This window comes from Aspergillus tanneri (genome assembly GCF_003426965.1).
Source record: "Aspergillus tanneri strain NIH1004 chromosome Unknown AapTan_4_pilon_pilon_pilon, whole genome shotgun sequence".
Lineage (NCBI taxonomy): Eukaryota > Fungi > Ascomycota > Eurotiomycetes > Eurotiales > Aspergillaceae > Aspergillus > Aspergillus tanneri.
Genome location: NW_022984631.1, coordinates 4,182,865 through 4,210,465, shown reverse-complemented (window position 1 = coordinate 4,210,465; position 27,601 = coordinate 4,182,865). Strand labels below are relative to the sequence as shown.

The following is a 27,601-nucleotide window of genomic DNA, read 5'->3' as shown; positions in this document are numbered from 1 at the left end:
TCGTCGATCGCAGCAGGAATTTACGGCCTAGCCCCGGTCCCTACGAGGGCGTTGTCCATGCTGTTAACTGTCCTAAAATTATATTCGGTTTCCTTGTGAGAATTGGAGTGGGGGTTGCTCGGCCAGATCAGGACCAAGACATTAGGTTGGGAAGCGCTGTGGTCAGCCAACCAACTGGCAAAAGTGAAGCTTGGTCCAGTATGACACCCTTAATGCCATTATTCCCGGTAGTGTCAATGAGAAGTATGGGTATCTCAACCAGCCTCCGAAATCCGCAAGTTCAAGCTACGCACGAGCTTTCTAAACCTTCCGTTTCCGAGTTTGTTCGGCAAACCCTAGATAGGAGGTCTTGGATAAAGATGAAGCCGAAATTCTATACCGATTGCTCCCAATTTAACGAGCTGTTCAAGGCGGCATATGAGCATGTTCCATTCATTGACTGTGGAAATTGTGATTCCCACGAGGAAGTCCAACATGAAGAGCGTAAGTCTATCGGCCCAGGAATTTACCATGGAATGATTACCTCAGGCAAGCTACTGGATTAATGAACAGCTTTCCAGGTTTGGTTATTCGAGGAATTTGTGATTATGCAGATTCCCACAAGAATGATCGATGCATCAATATACTGCCTTGACTACCGCGACATATACAAAGGAGTTACTTCAGGCCGGAGATCGCAAAAGTGACCCAGGCCTCGGCTGTGCATCACAAATCCTCCTGACTGGGATGAAGCTTTCATAATCTGGAATTTCACCTCGAAGCTCACTAGGAAATCTATCCCCCAGATTTCCTGGGCCGTTGTACTACATTCACCAGTGCACGCCGGCGGCAGAGATCTCCGCTGAGTATTAGGATGCTCGGCCCCGCTCCGACTACTCCGTACATCACTATCACACTACTGGAGTTGGCTGTTGGCCGAAGGGAAGACCAATCCGGGATCAACCATTCATTGCACATTATATTTGATTTTACTAGGAAGGCCTTGATTAGGCAGACAACGCAACAGGATGGGAGGGACATGAAGTAGATTCTTCCTCGTCAACAAGCTGAGGCATGTTTCTATCACTAAAACTCTTGCCCGTAATACATCAGAATAAATGTCCTGCCATTGAAATAGGACGAATATAATACTGGGGTAATCTTGTTGGAGCCGATTTATGGCATGAAGGGCATTTGTCGCTGGTCTACTGTTACCGCGAATAGATTAATATCGGAATGATCCATTGAGAGCAAATATTAATTAGACTCTATATTGAGAATAACGACGTGAATGGAGTGATGAAGCAGCAGTGAAACACGACTGCGGAGCAGTAGACGGGGCAGATGGCTAATTTTATACATGGCGAGTGCAGAGTCAACTACATATCCATGACGCTGCTTATCGGTACATATGAGGAAGTTGTTTTTGGACATGGAGAGAGACCAATTGACAGGGATGGTCCGGAAATCCTTCCGGCTCGCACAAATCCTTTACTCGTGCACGAAGGAGCAGTTGACTGTGTAATGGTGAGCAGTGTGTACACTTGGCCTCAGTCCATGCATTAGCAAGATTATAGAATATTGGTGAACGCTGCACTACCAGTAAAGGCCAACAACACCTCCCTCCTACCCGTTAGGGGTGTCCCACTATAAGTTGCTTTTCACTCTTCTGCAGAACGGTTTCGTTACCTGTCAGACTATGGATGGCTCAGTATATCATAGAGAGTGATGCACACGGCTTGGCAGGTTGGATCTATAGATCTTGGGTTAGGGGAATTTGGTGAATAACTCATATAAGCAGATATAAACGGTTACAGCTTCCGCGGTTGAAAATTCGATATCTGTTACATATTACGGTTTTTCTTAAAAATCGAGGGTCTGACGAGATTCTCGTCCATTCGAAATACCGGAAATTACTGGATAAAGATTCACAATAGATCTTTCAAGGCTTTGCATTTCAAACCTCTATTACTCGCCGTACTACTGAGTGATTTAATGTTTCTATCATTCGAAAAAATTTACTATCTTTTAGTCCGCCATAGCCATCTCGACTGAAGCTTCAGCATGTGCAATAGTGGTGTCAACAATAGGGACTGGGCTATCTCCGGGCTGTACAATAAGGCCAAATTCAGTACATCCAAGGATAATCACTTCTGCACCGCGGCCAACAAGGCAGGCTATTGCATCCCTAAAAAGGGATCTTGTCTCTGGGAGGAAAATTCCCCGCACTAACTGACCGTGAAGTGCCCCGGAAATCTCGTTCTGCTGGCCCTCATCTGGAACCACGACTGTCAGGCCGTACTCTGAAGTCAGTCGCCCAATAAAATAGTCTCCATTCATCGTGTACCGACTGCCAATCAGTCCCACAATCCTATATCCGCCTTCAGTAACCTTTCGCGCCGTTGTATCCACTATGTGAACCATGGGCAGGCTAATATGGCTTTGTATCTGAGGTGCTACCATGTGGAAGGTATTGCACGCTAAGAGGAATAGTTCAGCTCCCGCTAATTGAAGCCTCTCTGCTAAACCAATGAAGATTTCTCCGATCTTATCCCATCGGCTTTCTTGAACCAACTCTTCTAACTCATGGAAGTCGGTTTGGATAAGAACGAGTTTAGCGCAGTGCGTGCCACTGCCACCCAAACGCTTGGCAGTCAGTTTATTGATGGCTTGATAGTAAGCGATGGTGCTCGGCCACCCAATGCCGCCAATGATGCCGATTGTTTTCATGGAGAAGTTCTGCTAAATCAACTTGAAAAGCGATTGTTCGAGCGTGAAGGAAGACTGTAGAAGTCAAAGGATAAGACAGCCTGTTCTGAACCATTATAAGATATGGTCAGAATAAGCTAGTCCTGATTAGGACGTCGGTGAAATATATATACCCCAATACCCCGCATCAGGCTTGGCAATGATTATCAATCCGAACATTATCGATTTGATTACAGTGATTTTGGGTAGAACATCCTTCTGAAATCCAGACTTCCTCATCAGAATACCATAATATCTGACAAATATCCAACCTGATCGCTGCCCGGAATGCGAACTAAACACTCTTACTCTTCCTATAATGCCTTACTTGTTATAGCAAGGACAATTACTGCTATGCCGCTAGATAGTTATTGGTTTGTGTTTAGTTATATAATTTACTTCGCACAGCGCTTTTTAGCCGCGAATCTCCCACTGCTACCTTACTATTTGTCCAAGAAAAAGCCATTGGGGATACTTTGGAACTCAAACTACTAAAAAAGACTGCTTTACTCTCAGTTGTATCATATGCTGTTATTTTTAAACTATAGATTGTCTCACAGTGCATTACATTGTGGTGCGGAGAAGCGAGACATGACAGCTACCCAAATCAAAGTTGTGGTGACACAAGAGCCTAGCTCCTACGTCATCGTTTATAAATCGCAAATGAGTAATTTACGGGTTATCCCTTGGTTGGCACTCAACTGCGTAGCAAGTAAGTTTGTTGCTTTTGTTAGTGGATCAATCACCCTGGGAGAAGTGGAAAACTGTTGAAGAGAATAAGTTCAATAATAGACAGAGGGTTACAGTATCTTGATAGAGGCGTTGCTCTCTAACCCCAAGAAAATGGAGATGTTCTTTTATCATGGATCGATCTGACCGCCGCGGATGAAAAGTCTATAGGCAGTCTCGGCCAGACCATGTTGGTTTGAAGTATCCATCACTGGTGCCAATTTTCCGAACAAAAGCAAAAAGAACTTTACTAAATGTGCATTCTCGGATCCTCGTACACTGTTTCTTGCGGAATACAGCAATTAACGAGTGGTCGGTGGGATGGACGTGGCGTGTGCCCAAGCTACAAACTGCTGTGTTCTCTTCTCTCCACCACTCCGTGTGCTTGTACACAGGCCTTAGACTATAATCTCCATTTTCTCATTACTGCCTTGTTTTACACTGAAAGACTTGGGCATTGGCCGCAACGCATTCTGATAGCGTCAAAATCGCTGACTGATCCGGGATCGGCGGTATGAGTCAGTCCCCGTGTGACTGGCGAATTGGTAGTGAGGGGGGGCTTGGAGTGGAAACGCGACTGTACAATAATTACCTAAATCTGATACCGGAAATTATAGAAGGAACGGTTTTAATTAATACGAATGTATTGTATCACCTATATGTGGATTCGTTCAGCTTAAACTTAAAGCATGATCTTCAACTACAGCAATAAACAAAAACGTATAACAGCCTCACGAGCTTTTCCAGGACAGCTGCCCAGAGTGCCAAGGACCTTTAATTTCATGAATTGCTTAGGAAATAAATCTCCCGGTGGGGGAGCTTCTCTGAGTTGGATTATATCAACCTCCCAGCGTTTTACATGCGTTGAGCACCCTTATTCATTGTGCCGAATCTGCAGATCATTAGGACTGCATGACAAGTGCGAATATTGTTTCACACCGGTTATCTATCCGATTTGATACATTTGATTGGTGAAAGTACCGCGCGACAGTCTTCCAGTCATAGCCCTACTGAATTATTTCTGGCATCCAGCGGCCTTCAAAGGTCATATCTAAAGCACAAAAATATGTTGCGCTATATGCACCCCCGTTTATTGAATAGCCTATCGACCTAGATGGTGGAGTAAGTCTCTTCCCTTGGCAAAGGAAAATTTCCCTATTTGACTAGGCCGGCCTAATCCCAAGCCTTCCGTGCTGTTATATTTATGTTTATTGCACAGTTGCCCTGGTTATTATTATCATCATTATTACTATTAACCACATTATCCAATCGGAGCCGCCTTCATTCTGTTATGCTTATAGTCGAAGCGTTTGCTCGCCTTCTTTAACATGCACAATGCCACTCAAGGGTGTTAAAAACGCTGTTGGCGTGATATCACAAGTTTAAAAGTCTCTTAGTTATCAGCTAGACAAGAAGAATAAAAAATAAAAAACAAAGAAATATTTAAAAAAGAGGGCACACAGAGGCATAGAAGACATTATTAGTGTTAGGTGTGGGTGCGTCACCTAACATTACAGTGCGCTACCATATAAGGCGCTCAGGAATATCTGATCCCATAGTGGTCTTTTGGTCCAGTGGAATAGTTAAGATCCTGAGCTTGGCTATAACAATTAGCCACCAGGATAGTGCCGATAATGATAGCCAGAACGTATATCCTTTATTATCTACTTCAGACACTAGGCCCGAGTCCGAAAATCCCGGTAATTATATCTAAGAAGAGAATAATCTAGATAAAACACAGGTACAAAGACGGAGATACGAAGGGAAAGGTTTAATTTATAAAAGTAGGGTTGGGAACTTTAAGCCGGTATAAGCAAGACCTTATTTTTTTTTATTATTCCGGTGGGGAAAGCATATCTATAATATAAAGCTTTTGTAGGAAGACAGGATGAGATGCTCTAGCACTTATAAGCAAGGGCCGCTTCGAATATAAAGATACTTCGGACCTTTTTTAATTATATAAGACTTATATTGTTTAGGGCTTCTTCCTTCTCCCATAACGGGACTGACTTCTAAATAAAGCTATCCATTGTAAACATTAAAGCCCAGAGGAAGAACACACGTGATTTCATTGATTAGTCTTAAGTTGAAGATTGAAGGTGGACGAGGTCTTTTACGGAAACACTAGTTATAACTAATCCGCTTGACTTAGCGGTGCGGAGTATCTGACGACTGATTCAACCCTTGAATCCTTTAGATAGTAGAACACCTCAATGAGAATATAAGGAACCGCTTAGTAGGCTCAGTTGGTTGAGATACTGCGATTCCTGGTGTTTCCACTGAATGACATCTACTTCCTAGTTAGGCTAGTTGGCCTGTAGCTGATAGAATAGCTCCCTGCGCATCACTTCCCCTGAAATTCCACAAGGTCGAACGCTCGAAGTATGGACAAATGAACTAGGGCGAGCGCCGAGAACCACTTATGCAGTTCTGACCGTATAAGTATGCAACATCCATGTCCAGTGAGATAGATAGATGTAGGGTCAGCGATCTTATTTTTGCACATTAATTAACAGGTTAAAAAGAGGATAAAGGTATAAATACACACCAGCGTCCGATTTATATTGTAACTATGCCAGATTCCCATTATACTGGGAAACGACGTTAAACATATTGAATTTCAAAGCCTATCGTCGTTTGAATTTAAAAGTCTCCTGTTTGAGTGGCACCCTTATCAATTGCTATAGATATAGGTCTACAAAAACATCGGCCAAGAGCTTAAACCGATCCTATTGCCTTAGTTCTTCCTTTCGCTCTCTTGTTTATAAAAATTAGGCTTCCAACATTACTGGGAGCTTCATCATTTTGACCTAGGTAAGTGGTCTGGTGTATTATAGTAAACACAAGTTGGCCACCAATTTAGACTTGCCCAGTCCCCGCCCTTGTATGGATGCTTGGTTCTCTCTCTTGGTTCGATAATTTCGATGAGAAATTTTACAAGTGAGTTGCACACATGTTAGTTCAACCTTTCGATATTTTTTATAGTGCTTTCTTTGAATGTGGGGCCGTCCATTGTATGGGTGACATGAAATAGTTTTAAGGCGTGTTTTTATATCTTAGGGGAAATATCTCAGTACCAGTTGAATCGAAGGAGTCAGATAGTTGTAGTTAAGGCCTTTGGTTCTATGACTCGAAGTTAGATCCATCCTTCTGCTTGTGCGATTTTAAATAATAAAAATCCAGGCGTATTATTTAGACACGATCATGAATGATTGAAATAAGAAAATAATGTATAGTTACAAAGTGAGCTTGTGTAAGAAGAAAACAAGGTTCAAGCAAGAGTAAAAGGAATATTAGTAGAAGCCATGTTGCAAAAGTACTCCAAAGCACCCTTCTTCTTCTAAAATAAACCCTGCTAGATCTGACAAAGATTCAATATGGTAGGTTCTCTCTTAAATAGGGCTAGACTTGGGTGATATGGTTATCGATAGTCAAAACCCCGGTTACGCTACTCAATAATATAGACTAGGAAATGTGCATACCAGTAGATAGTTTCTACAACCTGCTTCGTTTTTAATTATAGGTCATTTAATTTAATTAAAGAATTAAAGAAACTTCTCTATACTTGATAGCGATAATTGGTCAGAAATTATATTCAACCCAAAATGCATACACATCTTGCCGGTCGGGATTCTTGCTATCCTGGGATTGATATTAGAGCCTATCCAGATAATACACTTGTAGACTGGCAAATAGGAGCGCACAGTCTATTTCGTGAAGGGCGTGACCTGCATCAGTAAAGTTCCAGTTTTTCGCTGACATATATGCACCTTGTATATTCTTGCCATAGGATTTCTATGGCCTATCTCCAGGCTGGTTTTCCACACACTAATACCCGTTTCCATCCATACTCGGTATGGAATAGGTATTAGTATGGACTGCAATACTTGGCATTACATGTCTCTTACTGTAATTTTGGTTTTTGAACCTCCATGTTTCCAAATTAAGTTTAAATGTGATAAAATTTAGTAGTTCGTAGATAACTATAAGGTTTAAATGTTGATTAAATTTTATAAAAGATCTTCAAAACTGGCTGAGTTTAATAGGGTTGAATAATAGTACGATAAAATCAATGGGGTATTTAAAAAGTATGAACAGGTATTCCATCCATTCCATACTAATCCATACTAAAATATGGATTGACAGGCTTAGCAATACTCGTATGGAAAACCAGCCTGTCTATCTCTAGTAGCCTTTATATATAGTCTTGCGAGATGGGAAGAAATAATGGAGATACTGTTCAAGCAATTCCTGCATGCACACCCAGGTTGCAATAAATCTTGTTGTGTCTCCAAATAAACTAAAAAGTTTCCTAGAAGGGGAAAAGCTGCGAGCCTTTCCCCTGCTTATTAGGCTCTCCCTGATAATCCATAAAAAGCCAGGCGGGCAATTGAGTTTATCTGGAGAACATTATATTTGATATTGACTTTACCTAGTGTCTCAGCCCGCCCGGCAGATACAAATGAACGACTGCAATTTTTTGAGTCAGTGGGTAACCTTCCCTAGCAAAGGGCCCTGGTCTTGTACGACCAATTTAGTCTCTTAAAATCCTAAGGCCCTTTTTTCTTTTTAAGGGAGGGGAGGGATATATTAAGTTAGACAAAGGCTTCTGAACCCTGAACTGTGTAACCCAAAGTCAAACTAAGCCTCCAGACTCCTCAAAGTATAAGGATGTTGACCTGAGTCTTGTCCCTTAGTGAGAATAGTAGTAGAAGGCCAGGATGCAAAGAGACAAGTAATAAATCACCAGTTACTCATTTGTCCTTTGTAGCAGTTCTTCCTTTCCCTGTTCAAATGTCTTTCTATTTACAACTTCTAGGACTCTTATCATTATGCTTGTTCGCTTTCATTTGCTCTTCTTAATATCCACCAACATGCCTCCTTCCCCTAACGACTTTAAACTAGCGGGAATCGCCTCTGGATTCACCTTTAGCTTTGGATTTCTGACCGTGTGGAATGCCATTTAAGACAAGCACGAGTTATCTATCGCCATATCGGAGTCCATATTTGGTTATGGTCCTGGTGGAGATGCTCGTAAATCTAGCCATCGGCATTATTGCCCGGCTTCTTTTAGAGGAGGTTATTCCACTAGGGTGAAGAGCCTCTGCATACCCCTGGCAATTGTTACTACGCAGGTTAACCCTATTATCCTTGACAAAATTCCGGTTCTCTTTATTATTCTCTTCTTGTGGGCCTTCGAAATGCATTTCCTGGTGTAGATTAATGTGAACCCCCTCCTGATCATGGTACTAAAGAAAAGCCGAGTGATGGTTGTCAGATGGTGGAATGCTGCAATTATTACACTTATTAACACTGCAGTCTTCTATATTTGGATTCAAGCTCATTTATATCCACTTCCTTTGCCCGTGCTTGCGACTATTAACAAGTACTGGGATCGGACCTCAAAGCTCCTCATCCTTCCTATAGATGCCGCTTTGAATGTCTGGTTTACACACAATGTTAAGAGATGACTAATTCAGATCATGTCCTGTCCAAATATACCCCGCTGTTTCAGTTCAATACTTGTTTAATAATACTGTCAATTTGTTTGGATGTAAGTCTATCCTCCAGGCGGGTCTGCATACTATACTGACATATTTAAATAGGGTCTGGTTATTGGCCTTATTTTCTACCTAACCAGCTCGTCTATATTCAGTTTCACCCGGTAGTATATATGGCAGAACACCTGAAGCACGCGGCACGTACTCCCGTGGTGGGTGGCTAAGAGCGCAATATCATTGCCAACTAGTGGGTATATACTAGAGGATAGAAAGCTGTCCACTAGACAAACTCGCATTCCTTACACGAACGCCGAACTGCGCGCAGATTGCCGCATTTACAAGACATATGATGTATATGTACTTACTGAGTGAAACGGAAATTTAATATGAATTTAGCGTAAGCATCCATCCTTGTAATCATTCCATAATCGTAGTATTTCTATATGGACCAAAAATAAACGGAATAAGAAAGCAGGATTGCATTTAACAATTAGAAGTAATGACACTAAGCCATCTCCTCTACACGTTGGTAAATTCGTATTCTCTACCCTCCCCTCCACCTCTCCCGCAAGAATTACAAATAAACGGAGAACAAGCCTGCTACTTGAAAGGAGCTAAATTACAGTTCCATATACTTGGATGAGGTGAAGATGATCTATCTACACGGAATATGTAGACCCAGTACTATAGGGCGTCAGGGTGGATACTTTAATTATCTAATAAGAAAAGGGATGGGATCCAACAAATCAAACACGTTATGAATTGTTATAAATCATTATAAATCTGTCCACGTTGCTCCTGCTAAGCCTTGTCTGAGGATAAAGTTCTCCGACCGGCAATGAACCAGAGTTAAATCACTTCTGGAACACGCCACCAAAGAACCGGACCCAATAATCTGTGAGATACCCCAACCTCCATTTTATCTTACCTACTAGTAATGGTTGGTAACATCAGTACCGTATCCATTTGACCGGCGAGCCAAAAACATCCATGGGATCCATATCACAGGACGCTGGGATCAAGCGCTCGCGGAATGGTTTGGGCCTTGCCTGACCTTTCAACATGATCTACGGTGCCATTCCTTGGTTCCTAAGTGGTATCCACCAATCCGCTAGGCCATGACATTCCTACGTCTGAGTATATACACCACTCAGATTGGGCAGTTATATAGCTAGGTTCAGGATGGTGAACCCCATCTGAAAATAAACCAGTGGTAACTGAGAATGGCCAGTGCCTCCAATTTTCCTCATTTGTCGTAGTCCGTTCAAATTGAGCAGGGCAGGAGGCATTCTCCTACCCACAGAGACATACATTGTTTTGTCAAAATTTAGAGAGGATCACATGGACATGCTTTGTGTCAAGCTCTGGATCTGACGGACATTCACCGTCATCTCCCTCTACTTTTGCCATCTTCCCAAATACCGTTGGTGGTTGAGAATTATAACCATTCACAAGGAGATTTTTATGGAACCAGACAAATCCGCAGATTGGGAATGAAATATGTCCAAGCCTCAGCAGTTGCATCTGACAATGATCAACCAGGGAGAGATCCAAAATCTGTCGCCCCCTCCATCTGTTCATCCAGAAAACACTAAAATAGCACCACATAAGATATTACTCACATGCATTTTCCTATTTTAATAGGCCCGAAGTAGCGTCGGCCGATCAATAACAAGGGGATTCTGTGGACACTAGACGGTCCAATATTACCACTTACCACACTTAGTTAGCTAGGCGGATGACAGTCGGCGGACACACAGATCGACGTAGGGGCTTAGGATATCATTTTCCTTATTGCCTAGATTGAATGCGGCGATAGAATCCACAGGCAGTCTGCGTATGGTTTTCGTGGAAAAGGGGGCTTAACAAGCAAGTGGAGATGCATACCAAGGACCAGTAGTATTGGAGAAGCCATTACCACAACTTCATGGTAACAAGCATGTACTGTTCTATACTGCACTGCTCACGTACTGGTTTTTGCATGAGGACTGGCCTTCAAAATCTTATATTTGCTGTCGCCCTGTCATTTTCCTTCGTTCGCTCTACATCTAACTAACCATCGAACATTCTGCATCTCGACAACAGAACAATCTCTAACAATTTAGTGATGGCGAGAAAAATAACAAAGGAAATTTGGGATGCTAAAAGGCGCAAGATAGTGACTCTCTATCGGGATGAAGAATGGCCTCTGAAACAAGTCATAAAGCACATAGTTGATGACAATTTTCGCCCAAGGTAAGTTGCAAAGAGGACTCTGATGGCAAATATTAATTTAACAATATGTGATAGCGAAGCCCAGCTACGAAGCAAACTGAAGAAATGGCGCGTCACTAAACCATCTCGTCGAACACGAACGAAGGCTCAAGACAGATACCATGGATATAACGAAGGGGCCAAGAGTATGCAGAATCGGCTCTAATACAGATACCATTGTTCGAGACTAATACAATCTTCAGAGTTCACCGACGATGCACAGAGTAACGAAGCCAGAGAGCTAGCTTGGTCACCAGATTCGTCGTCTATGATGTCCTCAGGGCCGCAAGACAATCCCATGACTGGATATGAATCTTGCTTGGCGCAGACAAAATGTTTAGAGTGCTGCAACTCACTGATGCAGAACGACCGGCCCATACTGTCTGAGATAACGTTACCTGCTCCAGCAACAAGCACTGTGTTCAGCGGCCAGCTTGGGCCCCCTACAGTCTCCAGCACGGACAATGTGACCAGGACAACAGAACAAGCTATGTATGGCAGTCGGCAATTTGCAAATCACCCTACCAGTACAGAATTTACCGGGCCGTTTTCGATCTCCCACTACTCTCCATCTACCGCACAGCTATTTGTTACAGAAAATGTATTCTCCAATGGCATCTCCAATTATGTTGGGACATTCTATTGTCTTCCTGGGCCTGTCGATCAGCAACCGCCGCATGGTTGTCCCTACCCCACCTCAGGCTCCATACAATACCCGAAGATCGAGGAGCATACTTCGATGGTGGACCCATGGGGAGAATGACAAGTTAAAGTAGCCATTAAAGAGATACCAGAAATTACATTAATCTTCTTAGCAAATGATATAGCCAATGCCGAATAAAATTTAGAACCTGCAAGCTGTCTCGTGTTCAGTCCATTGATGGATACGAGGGCTAAACGCCCCCCAATGCTTAAGGTTAAGTCAACCCATTCCCCATCTTTGCTTTTCACGCGGACCCTTGACAGGTGTTCCGGATACCCGCTAGTTTGCAAAAGGCAATATAGACGGCCCAGGGGTATGCCCTCATTGGCCTGCAGCAACAGATTAGTCAGTATGGATCCATGGGAGAACCGAAGCAAAAGGTGGATTGCGGAGCGCAATTATCCGCTCACTATCCTACTATTTTGGGGTAGATAATCTGCTTTTGGGAGTGGGTCAAATGGAGCCAGTGACTGCAGAGTCGATCCTGCGGTGATCGTACCTTAAAGTTTATAATAGAGTTTTCATCAACCATTTCTCTGACTAGCTACTATCAAGGTCCTCACTGTTATTACCGCCAGCGTTCTCTTGAGACCCCTTAAATCGCGCAATATAACTGCTTTCCTATACTATGCTACTCTATAACCAGAATATCTACTAACATAACTCACCACCGAGCGAGGCATACTGGACTTCCGTTGTAGTTAATTCCAATGTGATTTGTAATGGCACAATTTCTAGGATCCTAGCTAAGAGGTAACTTGGTTTCAAGGCAGTGACTTGTAGTCTAGGCTTCGATGGATTTGGAATCCGACTATCTAGTGCCCATTGGCTGCTGACTACGTACGCTTGTGCGGCATGGGAATGGCACATACATGGGGTCTTAGAGATGAAACCATAGCGGACGCCACTAGGCCTCAAGTGAGACAAAAGAGATGAGAAGCTTGTTACCGTATGGTAATTGGAAATTATGAACGATACACACAACCCTTTGCATGAGGTAGGTCTCTAAATTTCAAAAAATCTTTTCATCACAAAGACAGCCCTATAGGTGCCAGAGACATTGTAAAGGGCTGGACCGTTTGACCTCAGGCCTATCGGCTCCGAAGATGTTGGAAGCGATTGCTTGTTCTATTGAATGGTGTGGCCATGTGGCCGCTACTAAACTTTAACAGAAGAAGTAGCTTACATAAATTATGACTAAGCTATATCTGTAACTATGGTGGTATGCTCGAACAGACCCACAGCACGTGACTCTCCTATCGTATTCGTTTACCTGTTCGTTTTCTCTTTCGTTCTTTCTTCAACGGTTCCTTTTGATATATGGCCTATCCTGTAGGTTGTACGGGTTCTGCTCCTGACAGACATGCCAATTTCAGATTTTTTTTCTTTTCAATAAACAAACTACAAGGGTAGAGCCGGGACGCTAAAGGGGCAGCCAGTGTGCTACCGCTAATTGTATCTTTATTCGTTATAAAAATGCTGCCCTCTCTCCTTCCTGTTTCTCATTTACCTATGCCTATACCCAGAGGTCTCAGCCTGGTCAGGGAATTTCAGTCGATACAAAGGAGCCTGGATGAAATTTACTCTGCAGCGAAGGCTGAATCTGGGGATTTGGTTGTCCTTTGGGGTGGTAACGGTATGTACTCCAACGCAATTATATTTCCTGCTGCATTGACCTAATTCTTGAGCTGTGGTCCCAAGCCAAGCGTCAAGTATTATCAGTCCGTGGAAGCCTGGGATGACATATAATCCGCCATAAAGGACCCTAGCGGACTATACCTTCCTCTCTTCATATGTAAGCCAACAGACTGAATAAAAATTCAAGATGCACACGATGCCCCTTTCTAACATGTCTATCAAAATAGATGAATTCGGCAATGGAATCGCTCGTTCCTACCAGCTACGATACTTTTGTTGACCCTTTCTGGAAGGCAAACTAGTTATGACGTACCCCAATGATGATTATGCAATTGCCTTCCTTTTGATCCAAGTATTCAGAGGTATGAATGGGACTGGGTTGAATCGCTAGCACAACAGGACGTTAAATGGGTCCGGGGCATTCAGACGCTTGGGGATGTCCTGTCATCCTCAAATACCACCCACTCCTTAACCTTCACAACTGGTTGTGCTGGCAACAATATAGCTTCCAAATCTCCAGAGGATAGTCGGGTGAGTTGGCCGCAGTCCGGTGCCATCTTTAAGAAACACCCCGAGGGCGCGAAACCCTTTATGAATTGGCTTCTCAGTGATGAATCCCAGTAAGAATTTACTCGACAGTATTCTGTGAGAAAGAGTTTATCTAATGTGGGGGACACTGTTTGGGATGCCCCACCACAAGTGTGATGCAGTTTTACTACCTTCATGTCGAATCGCGGGTCAGTTGAATGGTGGAAGCTCCAGTTTGAAACCACACTGGGCACAGCACAGGCATTGACCCTGTCAAACCCCAGTAGGAGGCGTTTATTGGAGTGTTTCTTGCCCCCTTTAGTGAAACTTGGGCCATTGGCCGGAGGACGGCAAAAATACTTTCGTACTTGCCTATTTATCTGACCAGGCTGTTATGTATTCGATTATCAGTGTTTATATTTAAAGATACTAGAACTTCGAGCTACTAGATATACTACATATAATACGATGCCTTGCATAAAGATAGCCTGGATTTATTGAATCGCGATTCTGATGGCGGAATTCAACGAAGCAATTTAGGAACGTATTAGCCGCAGCATAGTTTGCCTGGCCGAGTAAGCCGACCCACGTAGAAGAACGAAAACATCTAAATCGTTGTTGTTCAGGGGATGATGTAAGTTCCAAATTCCCTGAACCTTTGGATTTACCGCAGTATTCCATTCCCAAATGTACATGTCAAGAATAGCGATATCCTATAAGACAATAGCCATCTGAATTACTCCAGCGATAGGACAGGTCGTACACTCGATTGCATTCTGCATATCATTCCACCTGATAACATTTCCACGGAACACTTGGACTGAGCATCTAAGCTTTTCTAGCCCCTTGAAAAACAGCGCGTCTTCTTCCGATGTGCCCGCGGACCGGGATAGGAATACCAGATTGCCTACTTCATGAGATGCCATCTAGGACGCAGTGGTCTTTCCAAGGATCCCTAATCCCCTACGAGCAGGTAAGAGGCATCCCTGCGGAAGGATACAGCAGACCTAGAAGACGCCAAAAGAGAAGGATCTTCCTCGCGGAAATGACCGACCACCCTGCCTATATGCAACCCTTGCTACATATATCGGAAGGCATCCAGCATTTTGTTCGCGGGGAAGGCGGCCATCGGCCTGATCTCTTGGATTGCACCGCGATTATACAACTCCAGAACGTCCACTAATAATTCTCGAATAATCGAGCTATTGACTCAGCCAGATTCGAGGATCGTAACCGATGAAGGATCGAATGTCTTTAAACGGATCTAACGGTAGCCTTACTCTCCGCAAGAGGTCGCGTTTCCCAATTCAACCATACAGCCACCGGAGGCAACACATTTCCAGGAGGCATACAGTAGCTACCCTACCAGAAAATTCAGGACAACGTCAATGCCACCACCAGCAGTTACCTTCAGAAGGCCATCAAAAAATGACCTGTCCCGTCGTTATTGAGTAGCCAGCGTTGCTTCAGACAATTAAATGGGCCCCGCACATACTCTCTGAGGTCCCACCGAACGCTGCACAGATCAAGGCGCAAGCCATTGGGTCGAATTTCAAAGACATTCTCCTCGCCACGGGCCTCATCCAGGTTAGTATTCATGAGGAAGGACGTCTTGGACGGGAAGCAAGCGGCATCGTAACAGCAGTTTGAGCGAATGTGGAGGACCTGACGATCGACGACCGCGATGGCATTATCACCGTACATGAGCACACTTGGGACTGAATTTCAAACGTTATAAGATTGCTGTATCAAGCTTTCTGACTCTTTGGGATTTCGGGAGGCTGCTACCATGCGGACAGTATACCTAACCGTCCTCCAATTATTACTTCACAAGACGCATCTAAGGAAAGAGCAATCTGTGCTAACTCAAAATGCCACCGATGGCGTCGACGTTGCCGCCATTCACCTAGCAAGATGGATCGGGGCTGCTCCCGCCGAGGCGGAGTTTGTCCATATTTGGCCAGCTGGAAGGGATGTGATGACGACGTTATGATCATGGACGTGACCGAGCGTATATACATTTGTTTCGGTCACATCAGGCGGAGGCCTCATGTTCTTTATCAGGCATCTCCTTGGGCCGCAGCCAGTTCAACGGGGAGGGCACATACCCATCCAGCTGTGCAGTCTTCCGTGGAAAGGAGGCGTCTCTCCATTTCTGAACAGCATGAGGCTGGTCGCTGGGTAAGAACTCGAACCCGGTTGCGCTGGACTCGCATTGGTCGAAATAAAACTCAGCATCCTCAGCCTTCGGCGATCGACCTAAACAGGCGGTGGCGTGTCTGTTGAGCAACAGACATACAAATGACTGAATTGGCTTTTTGGTAATAATCTTGTATTAGTGTGAAGCAATTATAGATATAGAGAAACAAGAAATTAGGCAAATCGAACAGTGCGCTGTAAGTTGAATGTGTCGTGTGGAGGGAAGTTCGCACCTTCCTGTTTTGAATTCTTTCCGTATTCGGCGAGTACAGCCTGAGGCCGCAGTAGTAAATATGTAGTGTCGGAGATTACAATGACATGATTCTTAGGCATTCTTCCTACTCACGACAATAGTCCACGATATGACTACCACGCGAATTTTTGGGTTGCCCGACCGATTCCAAATACCTACCTGTTAGGTAGGGTACAGGGTTTCGTCACTTACATACCTGTCGCGTCTTTGTTTGTCTACCTTTGTTTACCCCTCAATATCCCACCCCTCAGCATCCTTTGGTTAGGAAGGGCCTAGGCTGATACTAGGTGTTTCCTATCTGGGGTGAACAGTTCCGGTAATTATTTGGCAAGACAGGAAGCTAGAATTTACAATTGGGTGTTGGGTTAGTCTTGGATCTCGTGTTCGTTTAATTCTCGAATTTTCATCCGGTATTTCCCGCAAGGCGCAGCTACGTCATCGAAGGGCTTTCCCAATGCCTTTCTACGGAGTATTTCGCAGTTGCTTTTCCTCTTATTACACAGATCTCCAATGAATGCGTTCATCGAAGTCAGGTTTGAAACTTTGCGTGCCTAACAAATGGCACACGAACATAGTAGAACTGCAGTGCAAAGGGAATATCAATATTTTGATTAAATTAGGGATTCTACGTATCTCTCCGTTAGTCTACTTCGGGTGCTTCATCTGGCATAAAATTAGTCACTCCCGCTAGTTAGTTACTTAAAATATTGGCTACCCCTTTCTCTATTTATTAGTTACAATCTGTCTGGTCCAGCAAGTGCCCTAGAATTCGTTGCTACTGATTCAATAAAATCTAAACATCTCTGTCCATGACCTCCCCGCTAGATGCCGTTCGGTTTCTTATTTTCAAGATTCCTCTTGTCGTCAAGACTGCCTTCCTCCATGTTCTGGGGTTGAGCCCGACATCGCCAAAATGGGATCTCCGCACGGCACTGACTGTCTCAATCATTCGCGATGTATTATGCAACTCGCCTCCGTCCACCATCACCGAACAGCAACAGAGCACGCTCCAAGATCCGGGTGTTAAAGGTGGCATGTGGGTCAGTAGAGTTGCCATGCCCGCTCCGCCCGACAATGCACTTCGAGAGGCACTGTTCCAGGCCATTCGGGCTCTTGGTACTGGCGCTGATGAGTATTTTAAACCGTCTCTCGAGCCCGTCACGGCGGAATGGACTGGATACCGCGCAAATGTAGCGGCCAATGCACCGGAGCCGCCTATCTCGGAGGCGGAAAAGTACAAGTGCCTGATGGAGGAGACTTCCAATGACGCCACTCTCTTATATTTTCACGGCGGATCGTACTATCTCATGGACCCGTGTTCCCACAGGGAGGTTGTGGCCAATTATGCCAAGCTGACAGGAGCTCGAGTTCTCTCGGTCCGCTACCGGCTTGCTCCCCAGAACCCTTTCCCATCTGCATTGCTAGATGCCCTCGTTGCCTATCTGTCGCTGCTGTATCCCCCGGAGGGCACACTCCACGACTCGGTGCCGGCGTCACGTATTGTTCTTGGGGGGGATTCTGCTGGGGGAAACCTAACGACGGTTCTCCTGCAGACAATCCTCCAGCTCCACCGTGTTACACCCTCTGGTGATGTCCCCACAGTCATGTTCCATGGAAAACCTGTTGAGGTGCCTCTGCCGGCCGGAATTGTTCTCTGCTCCCCCTCCGTCGACCTCACACGCAGCTTGCAGTCGTCCGAGAAACACGCTCAGTACGACTATCTTCCCTCGCCATCGTTTTCTCCCACAAGCTCTCCTCCTTGCGACATCTGGCCGGTCGACCCTCCGCGAGCGGACCTGTTCTGCGAAGGAAGTGCCCTGTGCCACCCTCTTGTCTCGCCACTTGCAGCGCCCTCGTGGGAAGGATCACCGCCCATCTTAATTATTTGTGGAGAGGAACTGCTAGCGGACGAGTGCAAATCCTTTGCACAAAAGGCTGCGAGACAAGGGGTTCCGGTTGTCTGGGAGCAGTATGAGGCCATGCCTCACTGCTTCTCGCATGTGCTCCAAGGGACTGTGGCTTCGTCTCGAAGTCTTGTGACCTGGTCGGAGTTCTTCACTAAAGTTATCCAGAACTCGGGTGAGATTTCTACAAAGGGAGAATTTCTTACTGCTAAACGTCTGGAAATCCATCCCGTGGATGTTTGCAATCTCGCCGTCTTGACGGAAGACGAGGTCTTGGAGGAAATGGAGAACGCGCGGGACGAAATTGTGCGCAAAGCTCATATTGCAGGATAGGGGGAATATCCGCTTCAAATGGACGGATGAAGAAATCCGTATGTACTTAATTTTATAGATGTATAATAGCAAACTCTCCACTATTGTAAGGCAGGTCTTTAACAGTGCTTTTATGATCCCATAAATTTGTCGGCTTTAATACTAAATATAGAATGGGATGGTAAGGAAGTGTACGTGCCACAATACATATGTTATTATACGGACTTAATTTTGTAGAGCTACTGCAACTTCCCCTTCTGGAGGACGCCGTTTTAATGAGACTACCCAGGGGCTTGCTCAGTGAGTATTTCGTATTACAGGTCACCGCTCATTGAGCGCTCAGAGCCTGCTCAGTCAAGTAGCTCCCTGAGCTACTCACCACTCAATTTTCCACAGGTAGTTTGACAACGGTGTCTTGATTAAGCATCTCCAAATACCCACGTCAGTTCATATGTCCATAGAAAATGACGCAAGCAGAAAACTAATGGAAATTGAATGATTCTTGAGTGGCAAATTGTCTACAGCAAATGTACACATTTGCAGACCATAATAAACAAACTGCACATTGCGATTTCGACAAAAACATAAGTAGGTGTATTCTTCTCCCGTTTTGAAGAGTATGTATTCCATAAGAGTTTAGTCTTATTAATTATTACCGGAAACATTCCATTTTCTATTTTTGAATGGCCTGATTTCCGTGCTCTTTGTCGAATGCTGAATCTGGAATCAGAGGACTATATTATCACAACATATACCTCAACCCTTAAGATCAATCAGTCATGGCAAGTTTACAAGGATATTATATGGAAACGCTCAAATTAGTATTATCAATCATTCATTTTTCACTGGATATCTGGACCTCACCAAATCGGCTTCTTTTTCACGGAATTTGAAGACTTTACGGGGCCTTCTTGATTTTCGAACTGCGGGAAACTATAGTGGAGGTAGTTTCCCACTCTTCTTCCTGTCCTGAAAGGCTATGTGATCCAGTAAAAGGTTAGCTAAATTGTTTGTGATAACCACACTGCAAATGATAAGCTTTGTGACATACTAGGAAATTATCTCCGGGGAAAAGAAGGAATTGAATATGACCTTGTGCATCGTCGCATCTTTGTACTGGCCATGCTATTAACTTGGCTGTGCAAGCCTTTATGTTTCAAAATGTGCTGGAAACCGAACAGCTGAGTTTATGTGATGAAATAGAGACTATGAAAAATAAAAAATGGAGAGAAACTCAGGTACAAAAATAAGCCACTTTTCCCAAAATAGGGCCATCTACTATGTTTGGTCATCGAGAAGCGGTAGTAATGGAGATCTATACTCTTGCTCGCCTTGATCCTCTTCCTTTCCTCTCCATACTTGGCATTCTCATTGCCAGTGCCTGTGGTATATCTTCATTATATAAGAGGATGACAGTTTCAGAAGCATTAAAGAATAGTTAACTATGAATTTATTCTCTTCCATAAGCAAAATACTATGGAAGGCACCATACCAATTAAATTATCTATTATGAAACTCTAAAGCAATCTGCCTAGCGTATGTTGTAAATGACGACCGGTATTATTCCATGTGGAACCTGATTCGCCACTTTGGCAGCAACAGGCAGTATTCGCCCGTTGAGGCCGTTTTTGACAATCTATTTAAATAATAGAAGGAATAGGGCCTACAAGACTTTTCTTGGAACGTTCTCAGCATATCTCCCTCAGCGACTGTACACTTGCAATTTACAGAAATTCCCTGTATTTCTAATCAAGATCAAGGAACCAGCCCCCGGCGTCATGAGCTTGGAAAGAATAAAAAATTCAACTTTTCGTACTGTTTTGCAGCCAACTCTAGAATATGCACTACAGTTCTTGGAGGGTCTTGACACTGCACCTGTCTACCCCACGGTCACCCTTTCCCATCTCCATCAACAGCTGGATAAACCACTGCCGAATGACGAAACAGACGGCAAACAGGTCTTGGAAGAGATAATTACTAGCACCAGAGGAGGCATGATGGGCAATGCTGGAGGTCGATTTTTTGCATGGGCCATTGGCGGCACCCTCCCCGCCGCCCTGGCAGCAGATTGGCTTACATCCACGTGGAATCAGAACGCTGCTCTATCTGCCTGCAGCCCAGCTGCAGCAGTGACAGAGGAGATCTGTGGACGGTGGCTCAAAGATATCCTGGGTTTACCCTCTACGGCTAGTTTTGCTCTCGTTTCAGGGTGTCAGATGGCGCACGTGACGTGTCTTGCTGCAGCGCGCAACAGAATCCTGGCTCGGTATAGTTGGGACCATGAACTTTATGGTCTTACTGGTGCCCCTCGGATCAAAGTGTTGAGCAGCAGCGAAAGACATGGATCAATTGATCGCGCGGTACGATTGCTTGGAATGGGGAGCCGTTCTGTGGTGGAGTTACCGGTCGATGATAACGGCTGCCTTGTAGCACAGGCCTTGAACAGAGCCCTGGCGGAATATTCACACGGACCGGTTATTGTGGTGTTGCAAGCTGGTGATCTCAATATCGGAGCGTATGACCCGTTCTCGGAGCTCATCCATCTGGTGCACCGCCGGGGGGCCTGGGTTCATATTGATGGCGCATTTGGGCTTTGGGCGGCAGCCAGCCCTGCCTATCGTCATCTGCTTGAAGGAGTCGATCTGGCAGATTCCTGGGCTACCGACGGCCACAAGTGGCTCAATGTACCTTACGACTGTGGGTATGCTTTTGTCAGACACCCAGACGCTCATAAGAATTCGATGTCGTATCGCGCAAACTACCTGACACACCAAGAACTTGTTCGTGACCAAATCGATTGGAATCCGGAATGGTCCCGTCGTGGTCGAAGCTTTGCAACGTACGCCGCACTCCGCCAGCTTGGAAAGTCAGGGGTAGCACTTCTAATCGAGCGGTGTTGTCGCCACGCCCAAAGTCTGGTCGTTCAAGTTGCAGCCCTACCTGGGGCGGAGCTCGTATGGAAGCCCACTGTGAACCAAGGATTGGTGCGCTTCCTGGACAGCAAAGATAACGCTGCCTTGGCCGACCACAATCTGTGGACTGATTCAGTAATCTCGGCCGTGGCACAAACAGGCGAGGCCTTCTTCAGCGGCACTACGTGGAGGGGCAAACGCTGCATGAGGGTCTCGGTGCTTAATTGGCAGACATCTACTGAGGATGTTGCTCGAGCTGTTGAAGCAATCAAACGAGTCCTTGAGCAGGGACGGAGTTAAATCTTGATATCAGGAAGTCATGGAAAGGCTTAATAAACTTACATAGTATATATTCACCGTTATTGCTGTTTTATTGTATCCCTTTTATATCTTTTCCTCGGCACACCTTTATTTTCGGTCCACGTACGCCGCTATAAAGGTTTTAAGTACTGCTGAAATCAAGGAACCTCACTGTAAATGTGCGATAACATGTGGTGGATCCAATTACTAGTCTGACTATATGGAATTCAATTAACTGAGCTTGCTGAGATAAACCAGAAGTTGCACTCGTGTCAGTATAGGCCATTCATATGGCTTATGGCTTATTATACATGGATTACTCCACTTCATCCACCCTGCTTTCAAATTTGTGATCTCTAAGCTGGAGCTCAGCCTCTTTGAACACAGCTTGGAGTCCCTAATGGAACTGGTGATGTTTTATTTTCAAGTCGTAGTTGGCTTTGACTGTCAGCTTTCTCGGAAGCTTCAGCTCATTTGATCAGCTCATGCTCCTTCTTCAGCATGCTTATGCTATTGCTGTTGTTTATATCCTGGATTTTGGTCTCTAGCTCCTTTTTATCACCAGCCCATGTCAGGGAGAGCTGACTTAACTGTTTGGTAAAGAAAGTATTTCTTTGTTCCTCGGGAGTCCAGCTTTTAATTGTCGGATTTGGCATCCAACTGGTTTTGGCAAAATTGTTTTGATTCAGTAAGTCATCGATCGTAGTTATTCTCTTGCTGAACGCAATATAATCCTTGTTAACCGTTTCTAATTCTTTGAGTGACGTGTGAAAATTTTTCTTTCTTGATTTTGAATTGGATGCCTGGCATATTCTGGCATTGAGTTGTACATGTTTTCAGCTACAGAGTTCACCTTTAACAGCAGTAGAGTTTTAATATCTGCCATTTCTCCTAATGGTAGGGGATTTCGCCACCATTTGAGCTATATGCGTGTCTCAGTCTATCAAAATGCCGAGCAGTGAAAACAAGTTAACATATATTGTACTCGCTCATTTGTGTGCCATATATAGCTCTACACTCTCAAGGCAGTCCGTTGTTTTTACCCAGGTTTCCATGTATTAAAGTTTGAAGTTTCTGGTGATTACATTCCCTTATATAGGTTATTAATAGCTAATTTTTAAGAAAGCATCCCCTGAGAATGCGTTGAGGTAAGTATTTTGAGCCTTTCCCTTAAGCTGAAGTGGGAATTAAATGGGGTAATAAATAGATTCGTACAATCGAATGTCCGCGGAAAATGCTCGACAGAAGTTGGTGGAGTAGAAAATCGAAAGCTAGATAGAGTGCCTAGGGTAAAAGCATATAGGTAGCCCCTGCAAAGGCGGAGCCGCTGTGGTCCCTGAGCAAAGGTATCTTCAGTACACGGTTGTGTGGACCGCGGAATTACTAGATGCCCAAGAGAATCAATTGTTTGTAACAGTGAAATAAATGGCAGAAGGAAATAAACATCCCCCCAAACACTATTCCCTGGGTGTCCGAATTTATCTGTGATAGTCCTCTGTACCGAGGGGAGCTGATACGAGCTTTCCACTGATCATATAAGAGGCCGACTTTGAGATAACTACAACTACAATGTTCAGAGCAAAAAGAAAACTAAGTATAAAAGGGAACGGCGATAAAACATATAAGCCAAGATGACGCAGGGATTCCAAGCATAACCTAATGTCCTGGACAAGACCACTAGAAGTGCAATTGCTCACTTGAGTCTTCATGGAAGCTATAGACTAGAAAAGTTATCCTTGAACCCGAGACTGGGCAATGTTCTGTCGAAGATGCGGCGGCGAATACTGGTGGAGGATGATGAGAAGTGATGGCATAAGTTCTTGCTGGATGACGGCTTCAGCTGTATCGGATGCTGAATTCCTTCGCAAAGGCTTCGGATTATCCAAAAGGGGAAATCTTAGTGAGAGAGTGGGATGGGAACTAACCAGAAACTCGGATATTTTTTCGGCAGCCGAGATTCTGGTTAGACTGAGCCTAAACTGACTAAACCTAATCTGGGTAACAGTCGTAAATGATTGGCTACCACAGTGGGACCTGTAAAATACGCTAACCTGAATTTCGGCATCGTTATATTTCTACTATTCTTAAGAGTCTATAGAGGAGCAAAAAGCTGTGGTGTGAATGATGTGGCAATCACGATTAACAGACAGCATCACATAATGGATTTTATGCATTGAGTCAAACATGGTCTTGCAAAAATTTTATAGGCGGTCGTTGAACTATAAAGCAAGGTCAATTCCACTATCCTCCCTGTTGTGGGACTGCAGGTAATAAATACTTTCGCACAATGTCGGACGAAGAAAAGCAAAAGCAAGATGTGAGTATCTTCTACATATTCATCAGCAGTAGTGGCTCGCTGAAGGCACGATAGGGACAAGACGTCAGCCGAGAGGTCTATCCAGAGATGGACCTAGATAGAGACATCGTCGGATGGGAGAGCCAAGATGACCCTTTAAATCCGAGGCGAGTAATCCTCTCTACAGCTTGTAGAGCCCTGACTAACAGTAAACAAAATAGGAACTATCCTTCATCTCGAAAATGGTTCCAATTGGCGACTGTTAGTGTCATCACCTTCATCAGGTACGGGGCGAGTCTTCCCTTCCCTAAAAGGGACAGCTGTTGACCCCAGTTCGCAGCCCATTCGCATCATCCGTATTTGCACCTGGTGCACCTCTTGCCAGTCAGGAATTCGGAAATACATCTTCGATTCGTAGCTCGTTCGCGGTGACGGCTTATCTATTCGGCTATTTTGTGAGTCTCAGACACTTTACAACTGTTCAGCCATTACTAATAATTACAACGCCAGAGCGGTCCATTGCTACTGTCTCCCTTGAGTGAGATGTTCGGTCGTCGACTCACATTGAACGTTGCAACCTCGATCTTTGTGTTATTTCAGATTGGTTGCGCCCTCGCTCCGAATCTCTCGGCTTTGATCGTCTTCCGATTTCTAACCGGATTTGGAGGTTCAGGCTGTCTCACCATTGGAGGAGGTGTCGTTGCTGATCTCTTTGAAGCGGAACAACGAGGCCTTGCGTTGTCCTTCTTTCAATTCGGCCCACTTTTTGCGCCCGTTATAGGGCCAATCTGTGGAGGGTTTATTGCCCAACGAGCGGGATGGCGATGGAGCTTTTGGGTGTTGGTGATCGCGGGGGGAACATTGACACTGCTCGTTATGATAACGAACCGAGAAACGAATCCCGCTATTCTCATCCACCGCAAGACCAAAGCCCTTCGCAAGAAACTCGAGCGTCCCGAGCTTCGCAGTTGTTATGACAAAGAGGGAGGGGCCCGCAAACCACTGCACATTCTCCTCACAACTTTCACCAGGGTCTTCAAGTTATTGGCTAGCTCGCCGATTGTATTTCTATTGTCACTGTATATTTCGGTAGTGTACGGCTGCCTCTATCTTCTCTTCACCACCATCACAACGGTGTTTGAAGATCAATACGGTTGGAGCGTAGAGATGAGTGGTCTCGCGTATATTGGCCTGGGCCTTGGCTTTTTTGTCGGCCTGATTGTCTTTGCCTTTTGCAGCGATCGCATGATGATCAGGCTGAAGATGCAAAACAACAATGTTCTGGAACCGGAAATGCGTCTCCCACTCTGCCTCCCCTTTGCACTGTTTGTCCCAATCTCATTCTTCTGGTATGGTTGGTCCGTCCAGGTTCGGACGCACTGGATCGTTCCCATAATCGGCCTCTTCCCTTTCGCCTTCGGCTTGAATGGTCTCTTTGGCACAGTCCAGGCGTATATCATCGACTCATACCCGCGGTATGCGGCATCCGGCGTTGCCGCAATGACAGTTACTCGCTCACTCTTCGGTGCGCTTTTGCCGCTGGCTGGGCCGCCGATGTACAAAAGTCTCGGGTACGGCTGGGGGAACTCCCTCTTAGGATTCGTGACGCTAGGGATGGCCTTATTGCCGATTTTCTTCAGCCGCGCCGGTGCATCTCTTCGGAAAAGGTTCACCGTTGATTTAGAATAGTATGTTTAACAATATAGCTTTAGGTAGAAATGGTAAACAGTTAGTCTTTCTGTTTGCGATAATATTGCTATCGTGAACGGGTGGTTTTATGGTTCTTAAGGCAATGGAACATGAGTACACAGAGCCAGCTTGACTAAAGAAAGACTTCAGAAGTAAACAGATCTCCAATTATGTCACTGAAGTCTATAGGCCCGGTGCCATCAATAAGAGGCCCAAAGAAGTCGCCGCTAATCTGATAGTCTTGCTGAAATGTAGGATGCAGGGACTCGTTCTCTGAAATGCTACTGTTCAAGAAAGGCATGTCCAGCATTTCTGGTCCAGATACTGCCGGTAGTGGCGTTGTACAGGGGCCAATAGACTGGCGAAAAGGTAACTGAGACAAATGTAGACCGAGAGATTCAAGTGTTCTTTCCGAGTGTATGTCTGTTGGCTGGTGTTGGGTGCCCTGTTCTCTTGCTTGCGGTGCAAATCCCAATACTGAGGCGTTATCTGTTTGGGTTGATGGTTTTCCAGAAGCAACACTGAGTGCTCCCTTCTCAGCTGGTGTTGTATACAAATTCTCTACGTTGTCATGAATCCGCGCGGATGAGCTCGGTAAAACTGGTTGAGAAATATCATTCCTAGCACTCGGGATGATTGTCGTTGTCAAAATCTAGACAGCTTAGTTGGATACCCTCAGACCATGTGGAATAAAGTGTAGACACATACTTTCAAAGCGAAGCCCAGTCTCCTCCCCAGCATCGAATACGGCTCCAGTAGCCGCATAATATGTCGCGCAGTGCCTAATTGAGCGACTGCTAGATCTTCAAATTTAGCTCCCTTTCTCCCAAGAATAAGATAGAGCATAGTCAAGGAAGAAGCCAAAATTAAATTTGAAATATCCCACTGCACGCTGCAAAGTAGACCCTCTCGGTGCATGTCCTGGGCAAGACGTAAGATAAGATGGCTTGCGTCTACACAAGCAGATGCATACGCGGGGAAGCCACCCTCTGACCCTCCATCTGAAGAGGCAGTCAGGTAATGCAAAAATGGTCGATAAAGATAAATCTGGGCGTGCGCGTATGACATGCACAATTCATATTTTGCTCTATGCGAGGATAAGTTAGGAGTGGGCCTAAAAGCGGTTCCATTTATCTTTAAAATTTACCCACCTTTCTATGTGAGGAGCTTGTTTCTCTTGGCCGAGCTTGTAACTTGGAGGCAGCGAATCTAGCCAGGAACGAAGTGCACCTTCAAGCTCCCGAACAGTATCGATGCTGACTAGATGGCGTAATGGACCCTGGCCTTTGGTTTTCCTGACGCCCTTGGAGGGGTATAGCCGCTTCACTACATGTCCGAGGATATCATGCAGCTGGAACAGCGCTACACTTGCAACAGTAGGACTCCAGTACTCAGCATCTTGTCGAGCTCCGCTGACAGGTACCGTGGGACGCAGATCGGTGTCATCCTCATCAACTGGGTACTCCAGATCTACATCCTCACAACTAACGGGCATAGGTAAGCCAACCATCATAGAAACAACAGCCAACAAATGGCGAGTCGTCCAGAACAATCGTCTTTTAAGTTGACGAGTAATGGTACTGTCCTCATCAACAGGCTGATGCAGTTTCATACGCAACGTTAAGGAGAGTGTGTGAGATAGAGCCGAATAACATGA

The 27,601-nt window shown here is 44.9% G+C and overlaps 8 protein-coding genes across 8 annotated transcripts; 4 read left to right on the top strand and 4 right to left on the bottom strand.

Annotated features, from left to right (window-relative positions):
* Positions 1 to 2,007: 2,007 nt before the first annotated feature.
* Positions 2,008 to 2,709, bottom strand: ATNIH1004_006564 (aspartate/glutamate racemase family protein; the record flags this gene model as incomplete). Its single annotated transcript, XM_033571191.1, has 1 exon — positions 2,008 to 2,709. The coding sequence occupies one exon, from the start codon at positions 2,707 to 2,709 to the stop codon at positions 2,008 to 2,010; it is 702 nt and encodes a 233-aa protein (XP_033427223.1).
* An 8,355-nt stretch (positions 2,710 to 11,064) lies between these two features.
* Positions 11,065 to 11,973, top strand: ATNIH1004_006563 (Clr5 domain-containing protein; the record flags this gene model as incomplete). Its single annotated transcript, XM_033571190.1, has 3 exons — positions 11,065 to 11,192; positions 11,247 to 11,356; positions 11,414 to 11,973. 3 exons carry the CDS (start codon positions 11,065 to 11,067, stop codon positions 11,971 to 11,973), a joined length of 798 nt encoding a protein of 265 aa, XP_033427222.1.
* Positions 11,974 to 15,436: 3,463 nt separating this feature from the next.
* ATNIH1004_006562 (uncharacterized protein) lies at positions 15,437 to 15,783 on the bottom strand (the record flags this gene model as incomplete). Its single annotated transcript, XM_033571189.1, has 2 exons — positions 15,437 to 15,512; positions 15,575 to 15,783. The coding sequence occupies 2 exons, from the start codon at positions 15,781 to 15,783 to the stop codon at positions 15,437 to 15,439; spliced, it is 285 nt and encodes a 94-aa protein (XP_033427221.1).
* Positions 15,784 to 16,114: 331 nt separating this feature from the next.
* Positions 16,115 to 16,611, bottom strand: ATNIH1004_006561 (uncharacterized protein; the record flags this gene model as incomplete). Its single annotated transcript, XM_033571188.1, has 2 exons — positions 16,115 to 16,408; positions 16,468 to 16,611. 2 exons carry the CDS (start codon positions 16,609 to 16,611, stop codon positions 16,115 to 16,117), a joined length of 438 nt encoding a protein of 145 aa, XP_033427220.1.
* A 729-nt stretch (positions 16,612 to 17,340) lies between these two features.
* Positions 17,341 to 18,768, top strand: ATNIH1004_006560 (alpha/beta hydrolase; the record flags this gene model as incomplete). The annotated part of the gene is made up of 1 exon (XM_033571187.1): positions 17,341 to 18,768. The coding sequence occupies one exon, from the start codon at positions 17,341 to 17,343 to the stop codon at positions 18,766 to 18,768; it is 1,428 nt and encodes a 475-aa protein (XP_033427219.1).
* A 1,757-nt stretch (positions 18,769 to 20,525) lies between these two features.
* ATNIH1004_006559 (pyridoxal phosphate-dependent decarboxylase family protein) lies at positions 20,526 to 21,959 on the top strand (the record flags this gene model as incomplete). The annotated part of the gene is made up of 1 exon (XM_033571186.1): positions 20,526 to 21,959. The coding sequence occupies one exon, from the start codon at positions 20,526 to 20,528 to the stop codon at positions 21,957 to 21,959; it is 1,434 nt and encodes a 477-aa protein (XP_033427218.1).
* Positions 21,960 to 24,246: 2,287 nt separating this feature from the next.
* Positions 24,247 to 25,944, top strand: ATNIH1004_006558 (MFS transporter; the record flags this gene model as incomplete). The annotated part of the gene is made up of 4 exons (XM_033571185.1): positions 24,247 to 24,276; positions 24,331 to 24,539; positions 24,596 to 24,710; positions 24,766 to 25,944. 4 exons carry the CDS (start codon positions 24,247 to 24,249, stop codon positions 25,942 to 25,944), a joined length of 1,533 nt encoding a protein of 510 aa, XP_033427217.1.
* A 133-nt stretch (positions 25,945 to 26,077) lies between these two features.
* ATNIH1004_006557 (fungal specific transcription factor domain-containing protein) lies at positions 26,078 to 27,556 on the bottom strand (the record flags this gene model as incomplete). The annotated part of the gene is made up of 3 exons (XM_033571184.1): positions 26,078 to 26,596; positions 26,653 to 27,031; positions 27,096 to 27,556. 3 exons carry the CDS (start codon positions 27,554 to 27,556, stop codon positions 26,078 to 26,080), a joined length of 1,359 nt encoding a protein of 452 aa, XP_033427216.1.
* Between the last annotated feature and the right edge of the window lie 45 nt (positions 27,557 to 27,601).